General features: G+C 39.0%; 2 protein-coding genes and 1 long non-coding RNA gene across 5 annotated transcripts; 1 reads left to right on the top strand and 2 right to left on the bottom strand.

Annotated features, from left to right (window-relative positions):
* The first annotated feature begins 37 nt into the window (after positions 1-37).
* On the top strand, positions 38-14,180 carry mcmdc2 (minichromosome maintenance domain containing 2). Of its 2 annotated transcripts, XM_028005199.1 has the most exons (15): positions 38-236; positions 307-437; positions 525-584; positions 1,477-1,672; positions 2,179-2,301; positions 2,387-2,488; positions 3,320-3,448; positions 4,026-4,269; positions 4,356-4,561; positions 4,640-4,797; positions 5,764-5,943; positions 6,029-6,168; positions 6,582-6,691; positions 8,812-9,002; positions 14,048-14,180. In XM_028005199.1, the coding sequence occupies exons 1-14, from the start codon at positions 140-142 to the stop codon at positions 8,976-8,978; spliced, it is 2,043 nt and encodes a 680-aa protein (XP_027861000.1). In that variant the 5' UTR covers positions 38-139; the 3' UTR covers positions 8,979-9,002; positions 14,048-14,180. The 2 variants fall into 2 exon arrangements, with proteins under 2 accessions (XP_027861000.1, XP_027861001.1); XM_028005200.1 differs by lacking the exons at positions 307-437; positions 525-584; positions 1,477-1,672; positions 14,048-14,180 and having other exon boundaries at positions 40-236; positions 8,812-9,193.
* Positions 9,039-12,406, bottom strand: LOC114136855 (uncharacterized). 2 transcript variants are annotated; one of them, XR_003593881.1, is made up of 7 exons: positions 12,312-12,406; positions 11,434-11,464; positions 11,168-11,220; positions 10,798-10,842; positions 10,543-10,595; positions 10,156-10,229; positions 9,039-10,017 (listed from the first exon to the last, which is right to left on the bottom strand). It is a non-coding gene; the product is annotated as an uncharacterized LOC114136855 (long non-coding RNA). The 2 variants fall into 2 exon arrangements; XR_003593880.1 differs by having other exon boundaries at positions 9,603-10,017; positions 10,201-10,229.
* tcf24 (transcription factor 24) lies at positions 13,045-15,216 on the bottom strand. The gene is given in 4 exon segments (XM_028005205.1): positions 13,045-13,802; positions 13,955-14,404; positions 14,691-14,713; positions 14,716-15,216. Coding segments are annotated over 4 exon segments (615 nt in total). The 5' UTR covers positions 14,756-15,216; the 3' UTR covers positions 13,045-13,700.
* Between the last annotated feature and the right edge of the window lie 542 nt (positions 15,217-15,758).

Genomic DNA, 15,758 nt, shown 5'->3' with positions numbered 1-15,758 from the left:
CCAAACTTTCATATTTGTGACCCCAGGTGGGTTCCCGAGCCCAACTGTGAACTCAGTGGAAGCCGCGAATCGGAGGCTAACTTCGTCGTAGCGTTGAACAAAAAAATTTATCCAGATTATCTTTTTATATTTTAAACAAATGGCTGACATTTTATCATTGAAAGAATCGGTTCTGGTTTATTTGGACAGAAGTGGTGGTCTTCAGAAACTTGCGGACGACTGCAGACCTCTAAACGGTAATAATTTAGCTGTAGGCTACATGAAGCTATTTACCTTCGCTAACTAACTTTTGCTCCCCGTCATCAGACCCCCAGCAGACCGAGGCAGTCTACAGGTTCAGGGTTCTTGTAAATCCTTCAGATTTAATAGAAATGGATCCTAGGCTAGGGGACTGTGTTCTGCATGATCCCCTCAGAGCGACCGGTCTGTTTCAGTCAGTAAGTGAAAACTTCAAGATGACCCAGCTAAAATGAGATTAAACCCGTGCAGTAAGGCTAACTTTATACCTTTATTCCTTCATTCAGGTGTGTTTTTTGGCTATAAAAACACTTTCACTTACTGACAAAATACATACAGCGAGTCAGGTATGAAAACAATGTCCTTATGTCTCATTGATAACCAAATTATAATCACCACTACAGTTTATTGGAAATGTATTATTACTATTTTGACTTGTTTACTTTTTGTCTGATTATAACCACAAATCGTATTGGATTTTTTTTTTTTTTTACGATAGGCCAAATGAGACACTGTTTTTACAAATCTGACAATAAGACTGGATATTTAGTCAACCCCTAGTACTCTAATACCGGTAAATGAAATTAAATAATTCAATTAACCTTAGAAGTCTCTCTCTGTATCCAATTAATTTAATCTCAGTTCCAAGATAAATTTATTTGAAGGCCTCAGAGGTTTGTTTGAGAGCGTTTGTGAAAAAAAAATATAATGAAGTCCAAGGGATGTTAGTTTATGAAACAATATCCTGCATCAATGTTCTTCTAAGTGAGGACCGGCGGCCCCTGGGGGACCACAACGTGACCCTAAGGAGGCCTCAAAAAGTTTAGGGGAAGATGAGAAAAAAATGCTAAATTAAAAATTAAATGTAATACATTTTTTTAATAATAAGTAAAGTTTGTAATTTTTTATACAATATAATCTGTTTTTCCAGTCATTATTATAAAATATAAGTTACAATTTTAATTGACATGCTTATCTTTCTGATTGGTTAATCGTCAAATTTATCAAGCTGCTTTGAACTTGATAAAGTAATTGACAACTTTCTGTCTAGAAAAAGACAGAAGGAACTATTCAGCATTTAAGCTAAATAATGTAATAATTAATTAAATTCACTGAAACTCTAGAATTTAAGCCAACTAAATATGTCAATGTTCAAGGGATATAAATATTTTAACAAAGTGCTGTGAATAAAGTAAAAGTGCTTAAGTCAGACTTTTATTTCTCTTATTTTCATTCGAGGTGAATGTTTCTCTGAATTTTACACATCTTCCTCCATTCCCTGAGTACACGTTGGACCTTAGTGGTTTTCACCAAGTGTACGGTCCTATGAGGCCCGTCTCCATGGAGGGGGCAGTCATTGCCATAACGAGGGTCATGAAATACACCCAGGGGGCAAGATTCCTTTGTACTGATGATGACTGCCCTGGAGCTACAGGTAAACTTCAGAAAGAAATTATGAACACATGCATCTGTGGGTTTCCTTTGTCCTATTTAGTACTTTTAAAAGTTTTAGCCCACTCTTCAGTTTATTTATATTTGGATCCAAATTTGCCAGACTTCTTCTTCTTTATTTTTATTCAAGTTCCTATCATGTCATGTTTCCTCTGATGTTTTATGGTTTTCTAATGAACATAAAAAACACAAAATGCCAGAACTAAACCTAAATTCTGTTTACACACAATACCCAAAGAACCAGTTTAACGTCAGTATGAGCTGATTAGATCAGGAGAAAGTTTTAATCAGTTGCCTTTGGCATCTAATAGAGTTCAGGACGTGTGAAAGAAATAATGTGATCGTATCGTAGCAACTATTGACTCTCAAGCTTCTCTGAGCTGTACAAACGCGCCATAAATTTTGTGTTTTATGGTAAAGCTCACCTCTGAAAAAGGGTGTTAATATACTTTTAGTTTGGATACATTGTCTGTGTGCTTTCTTTTAAAGGATTCCACCACATCCGAGTTCACACACCTGGAGCCACTGAGTCAGCCACGGTGAGAAACGACTTCAGCTGCATGATCTGCAGCTCCCAGCTGAGGGAGGATGTGAAGTTTAGAGTGTTAGGAGGTGAGACACTTTCTTACCAGGTCAGACGATTTACAGAATATGTGTTGTGTGTACATGTTTAATCCAATCAGTTTTCTGGAAACAGACAAACAGCTGGTGGAGCTGATCCATGTTGGAGCGTTGGATGTTCTGAGAGGCCGACAGCAGAGCTCTTTCAGATACCAATCTGTCACTCTGTTTCTCAGAGGTAAGTCTTTAGTGACCTTGCTATTGTCTGAACAATGCATACATCTCTTTACAGAAGTATTCACACTGCTAAATCTGTCCACATTTCATAGTGTTGTTGCCACAGAGAATGTTTTTTCTTTTATTTTGTGAGATAGACCAATAGCAAAAAAGTGCATAATGTCCTGGAGATAAATATGAAGACTCTGATTCTCATTTGTCAAAGCAGTGCAAAGTTAGCATTATATCAAGTCAAGCAGATTTTAGCCAATCAAATTATGTTTCTTTGATCGCTTGTCAAAGAGTTTGCTGGTTAGCGCAGCTAGCTGTTAAGAGATACAGCTCTGACCCAGCCCATTGGACTAGTGTCAGATTATCAAGGGACCATAATTTGAATGCCAAAAGGCTGCTCAACACCATCTCCATGTACAAGATATTAGCTAAAAACCTAGACGAAATCATTCTGCAGCACAATAGTAGAAAGAGTGAGTTCATGTAAATAGGTTTTTGCGTGGCTAACCGTCCCATGTTGTGATACTAAGTGTTTCTGCCCCTTCTAATAACATCGTCCTGCCAGAACCCATGAGAGCTCAGCAGATCTCAGCAATAGGATTAACATATTCTGTTGACCCAGTCATGTAGAGGAACCCAATACAGGCAGTTCCGATTACTAAACACATATGTTAATAAGTGCAAGAAACACTCATTAGCCAGCCATGCTGGTCGCTCACAGAGAAATCTTTGTCCTGAACGCCTCACTTTGTTTCTCTTGTTTCTCTGTGTTTAGTGTGGGTGTCTTTTTAATGAAAACCCTGTTGAGTGTTACTGCTTTGTTTTCCCTCTCCTCACACAGATGAACTGTGCCACTCGATGACAATCGGTCGACTCTACAGGGTGGTAGGCATCCCTGTGCTTGTGCATCAGTGGCCGAGCATTACCTGGAGCATGGAGGCAAACAGTGTTCAGCCATGGGAGCCACATTGTAAGGCAGAAAGAATCTCAAAATTAACCCACAGTTAAAGCTTAGACCTGTAGATAATAGAGACATAATAAGAGAAATCTTCACACATGTTGAGCAGGATTAACATAAACCTGTTGAACTTTTTGTCATGATTCAAACAGAGGTGGGCAGCAACTATGCTTAACATGAGTTTCTTCTGCCTTATTTTGTGTTCTATTCGCATTAGTTTATATTTTAGTCTTTGAATTTCAAAATTGGCAAACATTTTCTTTTCAGTCTATTTATGTTCATTTTTTGAATGGAAGCTTTTTACTTATACTTTACTTATACAGGTGTGCTATTCTGCCCACCTCTGTGTACAACCCCAACCTCCCACAGAATGTTAAGTTTTTCAAGCCGTTCTTTGTTCCTTACTGTTTGTATTTGAGATTACCTGTGGTTTTCTTCCTGCTGCTCTTCCATGAAGGCCTAATTGGCGGAGTTGATGTTTATAGTTATTGACTTAACAGATTATCCAACCTCAGCTGCTGACAGGATGTTAAAATGTTTATGGGGTATGAGTATTGCACTGTTTCTCTATATTTGTCATGTTTCACAGCTCTCCCTCCAGGCTGCCTTAAAGTGTCCCCCAGATTCCTGGAGCTGTCGGAGTGCGTGGCTTCTTCTCCTTGGAGGTTCCCCGCCATCGTCGCTCACTGCTTTGGACTGGACCTGACTCCTCCTGGCTTGTACAACACACTTAAACTGTGTCTGCTGCTCAGCTTGGTGCAGACCAGAACTGATGCAAACGATCCCAGTTTGGATCTCCTGGTGGTCACAGCTGACACACTTGTATTAGACAGGTAAAACAATGTCAATGAGCAACCGTAATGTCATTAAATGTAAACAAAGCTTGACTCCAATGATTCTCCCCTCCTTTTTGTGATAGACTAATGGCATACAGTTTGAGTCTGGCGTGTCGCGGGGTCAGACATCAGGCCTCCACTGAGATGTTTGCCTCTCTGTCCCGAGATGAACATGGAGCAGGAACCGCCAACATCCACGCTGGCTCTGCACTACTCGCCTCTGGGGGCATTTGCATGCTGGGAGATCTTGGCTTTTACAGAAAGGACAAACTGGACAACATACAGTCAGGTTTGCCCCCTCCTCCTGGTTTGGTAAGAGCAGCATTTTTTGATGAAGGTTTAGGAGTGCATGTCTTTATTTTGTCAGTTCTGGAGAGCCGCTCTGTGTCTGTGTTCATCCCTGGGAAGAAGTACGGAGAGGAAGCTGACCAGCAGCTTTCCTTTCCTGTCCAGTGCAACTTCTGGGCTCTCACTGACTCCTCTCAGCGGTCTGGGAGGGCGGACTCAGCTGTACTGGGAACTGCAGTGAGTGCTGTGACAACATAATGTCATGCAACAAGATGTCTGGACAACATAATTTCTTTAGAGTTTTACTGAATTCAGAGGTTATTTCTATGACATGATGGCATAAAAGGAAACTTGAGCAGCTTAGTTATCTTAAAGAGTGAAGACTGGAAAAATATGGAAACTGCATTTATCATTTTCTAGGTCTGGAGAAAAGCTTGAGTTTCATGACTTTATTTCGTATTCTGTTTAATGAAAGGCAAAACTCAATTTGTAAAACATCACTAGATTTTTTTCCACTGGTTCTTACCGTATATTTAAACTAAATATTTCGCATTTGACACTGTAGTTTAACATTTTATTCATAATCATTTTGTTGTACACTTAATTACTGGGAACTCATACATAAAATGGTCGCTTCACATCTGAATAACTATATTAGAGTTTTAATCCATATATTTGATTCTTACCTTGGGTTTTGCATAAATTCTCACCAAAGATCTGTAAAAAATCTTTTTTTTTTCTTACAAACAGAATAAAAATATTATGATCATCAATGTGCTTAAGATACTTATTAGTCTATGTTAATGTATAAATTTAAGTGATTAAAAATATAGATTTTTAAATTGAGCTATTCTTATTTGGTACAGATGTACAAAAAGCTATAATATCGCTTTTACTAAACTCATAAATAAGAAGCTGACTTGTTTCATGATTTGTAGAACATGAAAATAATAGAAAATGACTATTGTAAGCTTTTACATATAATGCTTTTTGTTATAAACTTTAAAAAAATAAAAAATTTGAGTCAGAGGAAATGTAATCTTAAAATGTCTGAAAATTAAGATGTGGAGAAATAAAGTGTGCAAATTATAACGTTAAGTTTAAGATATAATGTGTTCGCATATGGATAAATTGTTGGTGATAGTTACGTTTTGACAACAGCACTGTTGAGATCTGATTCCGTTTTATTTTTATTGCGAGCAGGACATGGGTCCTGTGCAAGCCCAGCTAGCAGAAACCTTTGGCCTCGTCATTCAGGGTGGAGACAGGGTGGGAGAGCGGGGCGTAGTCGCCCAGGCTGTCCACACCCTCCAGCAGACTGTGCAACCTGGAAGTCACCCTCATCCATCTTGCTGGGATTTTTCCACTGAAGACTACCAGGAGGTTTCCAAACGAGTTCTGTTGCAAGGCTCTTTTCATTGATTTATTGTTTATTTCATTTTCATTTTCTAAGCGTTTGGTTTTTCAGCTCGTGGCTCATTCTCGTGGTTTGGAAGTGGAGCTCAGCCCCGACGCAAAGAAACTGATCCATGGTTACTACATGGCGAGCCGTCGAGCTCGCACTCAGAGTCAGGGAGTCAAGATTTCTTTGGCCTCCATCAAACTGCTGTAAGCACTCTCCTGCAAAATACCAGATGGTGGCATTGTTTTACTCTTGATGTCACATTTTTCCCCAAGTACAATGTTTTCCAGTGTAATTTTGCCACCATCCACTAGATGGCATCCAAGTTCAAACCTTTGCTCCTCCATTTTTCACTGGATTATGACAACTGTTTACAAATCTCTTCCACTGTGGTGACACTTTTATGTGGAGCTAAAACTTATGAAAACAAATCTGTTTTCAGTAAGTAGAAGGAGAAGCAAGCCACACTCTTAATCTGAACATATTTGTTGCTCACACCCTCTATCAACTTTGATTCATTCATTTAAACCCTAAGCTATACACTTTTAATTTTAAAACGTCACCAAGCATAAATGCTGTCATTTAGCAGGTTTCATTCTTTCCTGTTGTTTGGTCACAGGATCTCTTTGGCCGAGGCTCACTGCAAGCTATGCCTCAGGACTAAAGTGCTGGAGGAAGACGCAGTGATCGCTGTGCTGCTGTGTGAAAACTCAGTCACTCTCAAGCATGGTAGTAGTTTTTTTATTAGCTCCTCTAAAGTTCGCACATTTGCAGTTTCACATTTACATCATCATGTAGGTGTGAGTTATACCAGTTGATGGATTAGATTCAATGCACACACACTGTTTATTTCTGGTAATTTATATGATCATGGCTTACAGCTAAAAATGAATAAAGTATGACAAAAACACTGATAAAAGTTACATAAACGGATACGTTTAGTCGGGGTTGCTTTAATAGCACCCCTCAGATCTTCAGCATCTTACTTTCGACTGACAAATTGATTTACTGTCAGGCTTAGTTTGCTGGCCAATCAAGCTCATTGATGATTTAAACAATATTAAAAGCATAACCTGCTTTAAAAATTGCTCGGCTAAGTAATCACAGAAACAACACTGAAAACTTCTGACTTGATCTTAAGGAAGATTCTGTGACTCTCCGCTGTTCCTCCATAAACAGAAACCTTGATTTTTCATCTGAAAAAATAAAAAAATAAATAAAAGGAAGTTTAATAACATAGCCACTCCCGGTTCAGGAGTGGCATAAGGTATTTGACAGTTGTACCCAAAACGCTGGATACATCTGTGTGTGGTGGCTCATGAAGATCAGTCACCTTGGTAAGGCTCTTAAGGCTTCGGTTTTCCCTGTAGCTTGTGCACCTTTTACCTTTTCCTTAATCTATGACAATCTGCCATGTAGCAAACAAATGTCTCCTGTGGGCTTCTGAGAGCTGAGTTAGAGGGCTCAGAGACAGGACAAAATGGAAACACAATGACCTCTGGAATGCTGAACCAATTCCATCATTTTGTTTATTCATCAACATCTTTAATCCTTTAGAAAGACACGTTTTTTTAAATTGTTTAGAATTTGGTTTTGAAATAGAAAGAGGCAAATTACTGAGCCTTGAAAACATCCAGAGTCTTCCTGGCGAGACAATCTTGAGGTTGAGTCCAGTAAAAGTGCAGAGATTCTCAGTCAAGTGAGCCGAGTACCTGTCAGATTAACTGAGAGGTGACAAGATGTCTGATCAGGATGTTTTCAGATATCAGAACCCATTTGGCCTTACTCTGGTGAACTCGTTTTTTTTCTTAATCATCCTCAAAGTTAGGCCGGGTATTTAGAAATCACCATTATGAACAAAAATCTAATTTACATTTTCAGAGACTAGGTGCCATTAAATCTTTCATCAACTAAATAAAGCCTGAACCTTTATTCCCTGAATTGCCTTTAAATATCATGTACTGTATGTTTATCTTTGCAGTTGATAACATTTGTTTAATTACTAATAGTTTATTTTGACTAGATTCAACTTCACCATTTAATTTAAACCATTAATATATATTTTTATGTTTAAAATATACTTCAATCCTTTCAATGTAGGCTCCCTGAAAAATAATCACCCTTCAGATGGATCTTTTTAAAAGATTTGAGACAAAAGTATTTTGAGACTGATGACTTATTGCACCATGATACATTATATTGTATAAAAAGTTAATATTGAACTTGTGGTTCAATGTGTCTCTTTTTCTAACTAAACCAGCGATACGTTACAAATGTTTTACTTACGTAAAATGATGCAATAGAAACAGCAAATGAAGCAGACAAAATTATGTTGCTTACGTCACCATGAATATAAAATATACGCTTATTTAACCCAATGGACACGTAATGGGTCAGATCAATGTAAATACAGTTTAAGGATCCCAAAAGTATTTACTGAAACGAATTTGAAATTTTTTCATTTACTACACACTGCACAAAAAAAAAGGGAAAAACACAAAAGGTTAACCGGGTACTTACATTACATCAGATTGGAGCGCAACATCTACACAGACATTTAACAGGATTCATTTTATGGTACAGCTGACAGCAGTTCACAATCAATAAGGTCCATTTCAGGGTTCTGAAATCCTAATGATATTCTTTCACACTTCTAATACACCCAGTGAATAGAGATAGCATGGAATATATTAATTGTTTATATCCACCAACTTTCCTCTGGTAATTAACACCGTGATAAACGTTATTACATCATCTGGTATACTTCATATATACATTTAAATATTGTGAGAGTATTTCACTGACTTATTGTACATTTAGTCTTTCTCCTGTGCTGGTGTCTCCTCCAGGGGCCTCTGCCCTGGTTATCCCCCCTGATGCAGTTTTTCCTTGTGACTTGGGAGATGTGGACGGTCTACAAAGGAGAGACGCCGCTCTGGACGAGCTCCACCAGATCATCTTGCGCTTTGTCTATACATTCGCACCAGGGGCCGATGCGTATATTACAGAGGAGTAACATCTCTCAAAACTATTCAGTAAGGTAGGAAGAAAAAGCAACACAATTCAAAGTCACACATTCTGCAGCAATTTAGATTTATAAAGTTTATTATTTATAACAGAAATGTGACTTGAAAGACAAAAAAAAAAAACATTTTAGAAATATACTTTATTGTCCTGCAGTAGCAAAGTGAAAAGCAAATAGGAGCATGCATTTTCACACAAAGTATAAAATAAGAAATAACATGAACAGATTTGAGTCAAGTATCAATTTAACAGCAGCCTTAAATTAAACTTACAGAATTGTAATACACTATATTGCCAAAACTATTGGCTCACCTGTCTTGACTCACATGAGTTTAAGTGACATCCCACTCCTAATCCATAGGATTCAATGACGGTCCACACTTTGCAGCTAGAACAGCCTCACCTCTTCTGGGAAGGTTTATGAGTGCGTTTATAGGAATTTTTGACCATTACTCCAGAAGCACATTTGGACGAGAAGGTCTGGCACTCAGTCTCTGCTCTAATTCATCCCAAAGGTGTTCTATCGGGTTAAGGTGAGGACTCTGTGCAGGCCAGTCAAGTTCAGACTCTGCCATCCACTGATGGACTGATGCAGAGTCATGTTGGAAGAGGAAGGGGTCAGCTCCAAACTGTTCCCACAAAGTTGGGAGTGTGGAATTGTCCAAAATGTCTTGGTATGCTGAAGCATTCAGAGTTCCTTTCACTGGTACTAAGTTTGGAGGTCTGTAGTGATTGACTCTGCAGAAAGTTGGTGACCTCGTCGCACTATGTGTATCGGCATCTGCTGACCCCGCTCCGTCAGTTTACGTGGCCTACCTCTTCGTGGCAGAGTTGTTGTCATTCGCAAACACTTCCATTTTCTTACAACACGGCTGGCAGTTGACTGTGTAACATTTAGGAACAAGGAAATTTCACGACTGGATTTGTTGCACCGGTGACATCCTATCACAGCTCCACACTGGAATTCACTGAGCTCCCGATAGCGACCCATTCTTTCACAAATGTGCACTCACTCAACTGGTTGCAGACACCTGCCAAAATAATCAGAAAATGAGTTAAAAATGAAAGCAATCATTTAAGTAAAGGTAAGAACAGTACTAGTTCAGTTTGTCACGTTTTCAGCATTCCGTTTAGGTCTGATGGGTAAACGGCAAAACGGTGGAACTCACCATTACAACTCGAATGCCTGCTGAATAAATACAATATTGACTTACCAGCATTTAAAAAAGCTGCAACCAATCACCTGCAACAGTTAGAAAATATTTGAAAAAGTAAACGACAACAATATTTGTCTTCTTCCAAATCAAACACTGAAGGAAGACTACAGATGAAACTGAGGCTGCAGCTGGAAATTCAGTCATCACCATCTCACCACTCTAAAGTCTGATGGGTAAACGGCAAAAAGGTAAATTCATCACTGTTCCAGCTGAGAATTATACTACTTTTTAAACTTTTCCTACTTTACAAAGCAGACCTCAACATTTCTGACCTAAATACAATGCTTTAAAAGTTAGCCTGGTATATTTAATTAGTACTTGTTACATAAGATTACTCACCTCAATCTGGATGGAGATAAATGGCTGCGTCTCTGATCACCAACATGACAAATCTAAATTATTGGGGGAAAATTAAACAGTAATTATCTTTCTTTGTAAATGAAAATGCACTCTCACCAGAATGGCTTATTATGCTGGCATTTCAGTTTGTCACATTATCACCATTTTATTGTCTGACGGGTAAACGGCGAAAGGTGGAACTCATCATTACAGCTTGAAATATAAGCCTGCTGAATACATACAATGTTGACTTACCAGCATTTAGGGATGTTCTTTAAAAAAAAAGCTGCAACCCAACACCTGCAGAATTTAGAGAATATTTGAAAAATTAAGAAACAAAATGATTTGTCTTTTTCCAAATAAAACACTGAAGGAAGACTACAGGTGAAATTGAGACTGGAAATTCAGTCGTCACCATCTCACCACTCTAAAGTCTGATGGGTAAACGGCGAAAAGGTGAATTCATCACTGTTCCAGTTGTGAATTAAGCTACTTTTTAGACTTTTCCTACTTTACAAAGCAGACCTCAACATTTCTGACCTCACTATATAGCTTTAGAAGTTAGCCTGGTATATTTAATGAATATTTGTGTAGTTATCAAAGGAAATTGCGTAAGATTACTCACCTCAATCTGGATGGAGATAAATGGCTGCGTCTCTGATCACCAACATGACAAATCTAAATTATTGGGTGAAAATTAAACAGTAATCATCTTTCTGTATAAATGAAAATGCACCCTCATCAGAAATTGCTTTTTATTATGCTGGCGTTTCAGTTAGTCACATTATCACCATTTTATTGTCTGATGGGTAAACGGCGAAAGGTGAACTCATCACTACAGCAACAGTAGTCACTATTGTTTATAACAATAGGAAGCTGTTATAAACTCACCTTATGGCCACATGGTGAAGACTGACAGGATCTGAAAAAAAAAACAACCAGAATGGAGAAGGTTAGTGCACAAAGTTGTCCATTTTTCAAGAGTTACCCTTGTCAGGCGCATCATGTGCTTGGATGAATGAAATCTACTGAATGAGGAGGCACTATAGTGAGGATAGATGACTGATCACCTGAAGGTCAGAGGGTACAGCCAGCCACAGCTTGGGAGCACAGCTAACATGGCTAATCTGAGGACAGGTTCAACAGCAGGTCATAACCTTTAAAATGACCTTACCTCCTCTGTTATGACTTTCTGACCAGTGGATCTCTGCTCTAATTAAGATATGGACAACAGGGGACATGTTTCCTCCTTTCAGGTGTCGAAAAGGATGATTTATTGTTGTCCTTCAGGGAAAGCGCTAGTTCTCTTATCAGGGCGCATGGACACGCTGGGAGGGAGTGGTGGTTAACTTCTCAATGCTACAGGCATACTTTTCAACAAACATATTCACACTTGACTTGATTTTAATGTGCAGGATTATCTGATCCAAAATAGCATTTTTGTTAGTCCACATTCACGTCTTACACAAACCACATGGACTTTGCAATCCACACTTCTAAAAAAAAAAAAAAGTGTAAATCGTACCGGATTACTGAAATAATCCAAGTTATCACCGTCTTGTTTTGGACGGAAACAAGAAAATCGACTTTTTACGTGCAGATGTGCGAGCAAAGAGGAAAGACAGTGCTGCGGTCCCTTAACCACGTGGACGACGTGCTATCTGTGCTAACTACACATTCAGAGGCTAACAGCCACATAATAAACGACACCAGTTACCACATTTGAAACAAATAAAGGCAGGCACACACATAAACGCACTTCTGCTTACCTAAACGGATCAGCATTAGTACAAATAAACGGCGGTCTGCTGGCAGGAACGCTTTGGTCAAAATCTCGGCGCCGAGTGGGACTTCTTCCGCTTTGTCTGTTCCTTCCTGCGCGTCAGAGCTGCGCACTGCATCGAGACGCGCAGCAGAAGGGACCGCCACGGACTGCAAACGCTGCGCATTTAAACCACCACAATAATACATCAAATGCAGCTGCAGTTCACAATCTGGTGCGAATGAATTGTCAAGCAAGTAAACCCCAAGTTGTGTATTGAAACGGTAAAACATGTATTTCTGTCATTTTAGCTTAACTTTGTACACATCTGAAAACATCATTGTGCAAAAAACGGAATTAAACAATGAATCGTGCATGCTTAAAAAAGATTTTGACATCATTATAGTTGATTCTCGTATCAAAACGTGCCGCAAGATTATTATTAATAATAATAATAATAATAATAATAATAATAATAATAATAATAAAAAATACAATTCAGACATTTGTTGCAATTATCTCCAAAATTATGGTTTCCAACGTTTTAAAATTGCGACTTCAGAACAAATATATTAGACAGCTTATTCTGTTTGTTAATGTTTTAAACTCCAGCATAATTATTTATGCTCAATATCAAGTGATTATTTTATTAACAGTTTTTCGCTTCGTATCCTTGATATTTAAAGCGATTCAAATGTAGATGTACGGGATAAGATGGTTTTATTTGACATTTTCCTTTAATCTATTTCTGCTATTAATTACTGACGCGAAACATTTTTATACTTACCTAAGGATGGCAGAATATGTTATCTGATATATCACCAAAGCTATAAATGAAATAATGTAATTGCCTATGCTGTAAAAAGAGCATTTGTTTAAAAAAAAAGAGAGAAAGAAAGAGATTAATCGTACAAGTCTGCTTTTCTTAAATTTTTCGAAGTCTTTTCTTCTTGCATTCTTTTGTAATTTATTCACAAAAACACACATTTACAACCATGCATGTAAAAAGAAGAAACACGAGATAAAAAGCCTCCATTGTCGGCCCTCTGACAGACCACTTCACATGACAGATGCTAAGTTATTCACACATGCATTTAGTGCAAATGTCTCAAGTCAAAGTGCACGCTCAAGCATGACGGGCTCCGCGGAATTTCTGCAGAGATCAGACACGGGACATGCGTGGAGCTGCATGGCGCACACATAAACTAACAACAAGAAAATGCATGCGTATTTTGTTCGACAGTTATATACAGTAAAATTCACGCAATATATTAATTTACATCGTCTTCGAGCTGCAGTGACAGTTTTTTTTGTTTTTTTTTTTCTTTATTTTTATTTTGGAGCTCATGCAAATGTCATGTCGCTTTCGTGGCTACATGAAATTCATGTAGGCCTATTAAGAGGAGGAAGACGACGGGCCTTGATTCTCTGAGTCGGAAGGATTGTTCAGGAACTGTCCAGTTGCTCCGACGTACAATCTGGATCGCATTGGCCATTTCTGGAAAAGCAATTTTAATCTAATATAAGTTTAAGTTTTAACAACAAAAATTAAAAATAAATAACTGATATAAAACTGCTCACCAATTTGACAAAAACATGAGAGTTATGTTCCAGCTTTTTTTTTTGATGATGATGATTAATAACACTGACCTTTACAGGGTGCAGGTAGCCTTCACCTTTCAGTGAGTGTAACGCTTCTGTTTGTTTTGTGCTCTCTCCTTCATCTGCGCCTTCCTCCTGCAGTGTTCGAGTCAAATGGGCAATATAGGTGGTGGCTAGTATCAACACGTCGAGTTTGGACAGCTTGGTATCCGGCGGCACCGACGGTAAAGTCCTCTGGAGCTCCAAGAACGCGTTCCTCAGCGTCTGCACCCGGCTCCTCTCCCGCGCCGCGTTGGCCGCCGCCGGGCGTCCTCTGCCGCCGAGCGCGCCGGCCTGCAGCGCCCTGGGCCGGTGCAGCTCACCGCGACGACGGCCGTCCGGACTGGGGCTGGAGCCGGGACTGGAGACCGGGCTGTCATCCACATCCACCACCGAGCTGGAGCAATTACCACCGTCCATTTGAAGCGCCTCACTTCCAACCATATGGGTATTACAAATCTGTGGATTTAATAGTGGGCAAATAATGGTATTTATTGATGTAAGACACAACTTGGTGTATTTATTCTATCTATTTATTATTTCTCGCGACTGTTAAGTTGAGATTCTGCAATAAACTTAACTTAAAATGGAGTTTACATATTTCTCCGATTTTGTTTGTGCAAATATTAAAGCAAATTAAATGGACAAACCTGAGAAATGAAATAGACACAGACATTTTTACAGACATTCAAATATTCTCTGATTACTTTTTGATCCCCCTTCAGCGTGTTTTTTGACCATATACCTGTATGTCTGTAGGTGGATTTTACCTCTGGTATTTCTCCAAAGCGCTGTTTTGATAAACGTCATGAATACAGTCCGAAATGGCCTTTTGATTGCGCAGTCCTTCCTCAAACTGTATCCTCAATATCCTCAAAATGCGCGCATCCAACTCCTCACCTGTGTGCGTAAAAGTTCCCGGAGCTCCTAATTTATTGGAAACACGCGGCACAGGTTCTCTCCAGCGTAATTAATCACTCTGCCCATCGCCTATAGCACTCCCTCACAGCGGAGAAGCCTGATCTTTGCGGAACTTTTTTCTGTCTGGGGGTCTTGTTTTCGCCGCCAGAGGCAGGGTTCTCCTTTGCTTTTAACTCAGGCGGCCGTAACCCTCTGTAATTGGCTGCGAACTTGACGCTGTGGTTTATTTTCTGCTGGGGGGGAGCCTATCAAAAAAGTTACGTCGGGAAGAAATTTAGACCGTCATTCCAACTACAAATTAAAAAAAAAAGAAAAAAAAGAAAAAGCGCCTCAGATTTAAATGCAAGTAAATCGCTGTTTGCAACTGTTCGGGAAAACAAACAGACAAGTGTAAGATGATATAAAATAAAGCTGTTTTTTTTTTTTTTGTTTTTTTTTTTTGACGAACTGCCAGGCTGCCTTGAGTTGCGAGCTCATTGGAACGACTAATAAATAAAGTCAGGCGCTGCAATCAACAGGCGGGCCTTTAGGAAATTCTTGCGAGACTCATAAATTAATCACTCTGATTTCCAGGGCTCCAAACGGAGATGTCGGCGAATTAATGAAAGGAATTATTCACATTATGTATATTCTCAGACTGGCCTCAATAAACATTGTTTTTATAAGGATGGGGTAACGGCGCTGCTCCGGGCCACTAATTATGAGTTGGACTTTTAAAAGGTTAAGTAAGCTTGTTCCCCTAATTACCCCGCATCTTACAGGGGTTACCCGGCCACGTGGCTCCTAAAACGCCGTTCAGATGACAATAAATACATCCTCATTGTTTCAGATCATTCATCAGACTTGTTTGAATAGAAGCATGTGTTGTTAGCATAGGACTTGTAATAATAGG

The sequence above is a fragment of the Xiphophorus couchianus genome, chromosome 21 (genome assembly GCF_001444195.1).
Source record: "Xiphophorus couchianus chromosome 21, X_couchianus-1.0, whole genome shotgun sequence".
NCBI classification, from domain to species: domain Eukaryota; kingdom Metazoa; phylum Chordata; class Actinopteri; order Cyprinodontiformes; family Poeciliidae; genus Xiphophorus; species Xiphophorus couchianus.
This window is presented reverse-complemented; position numbering and strand designations above follow the sequence as displayed.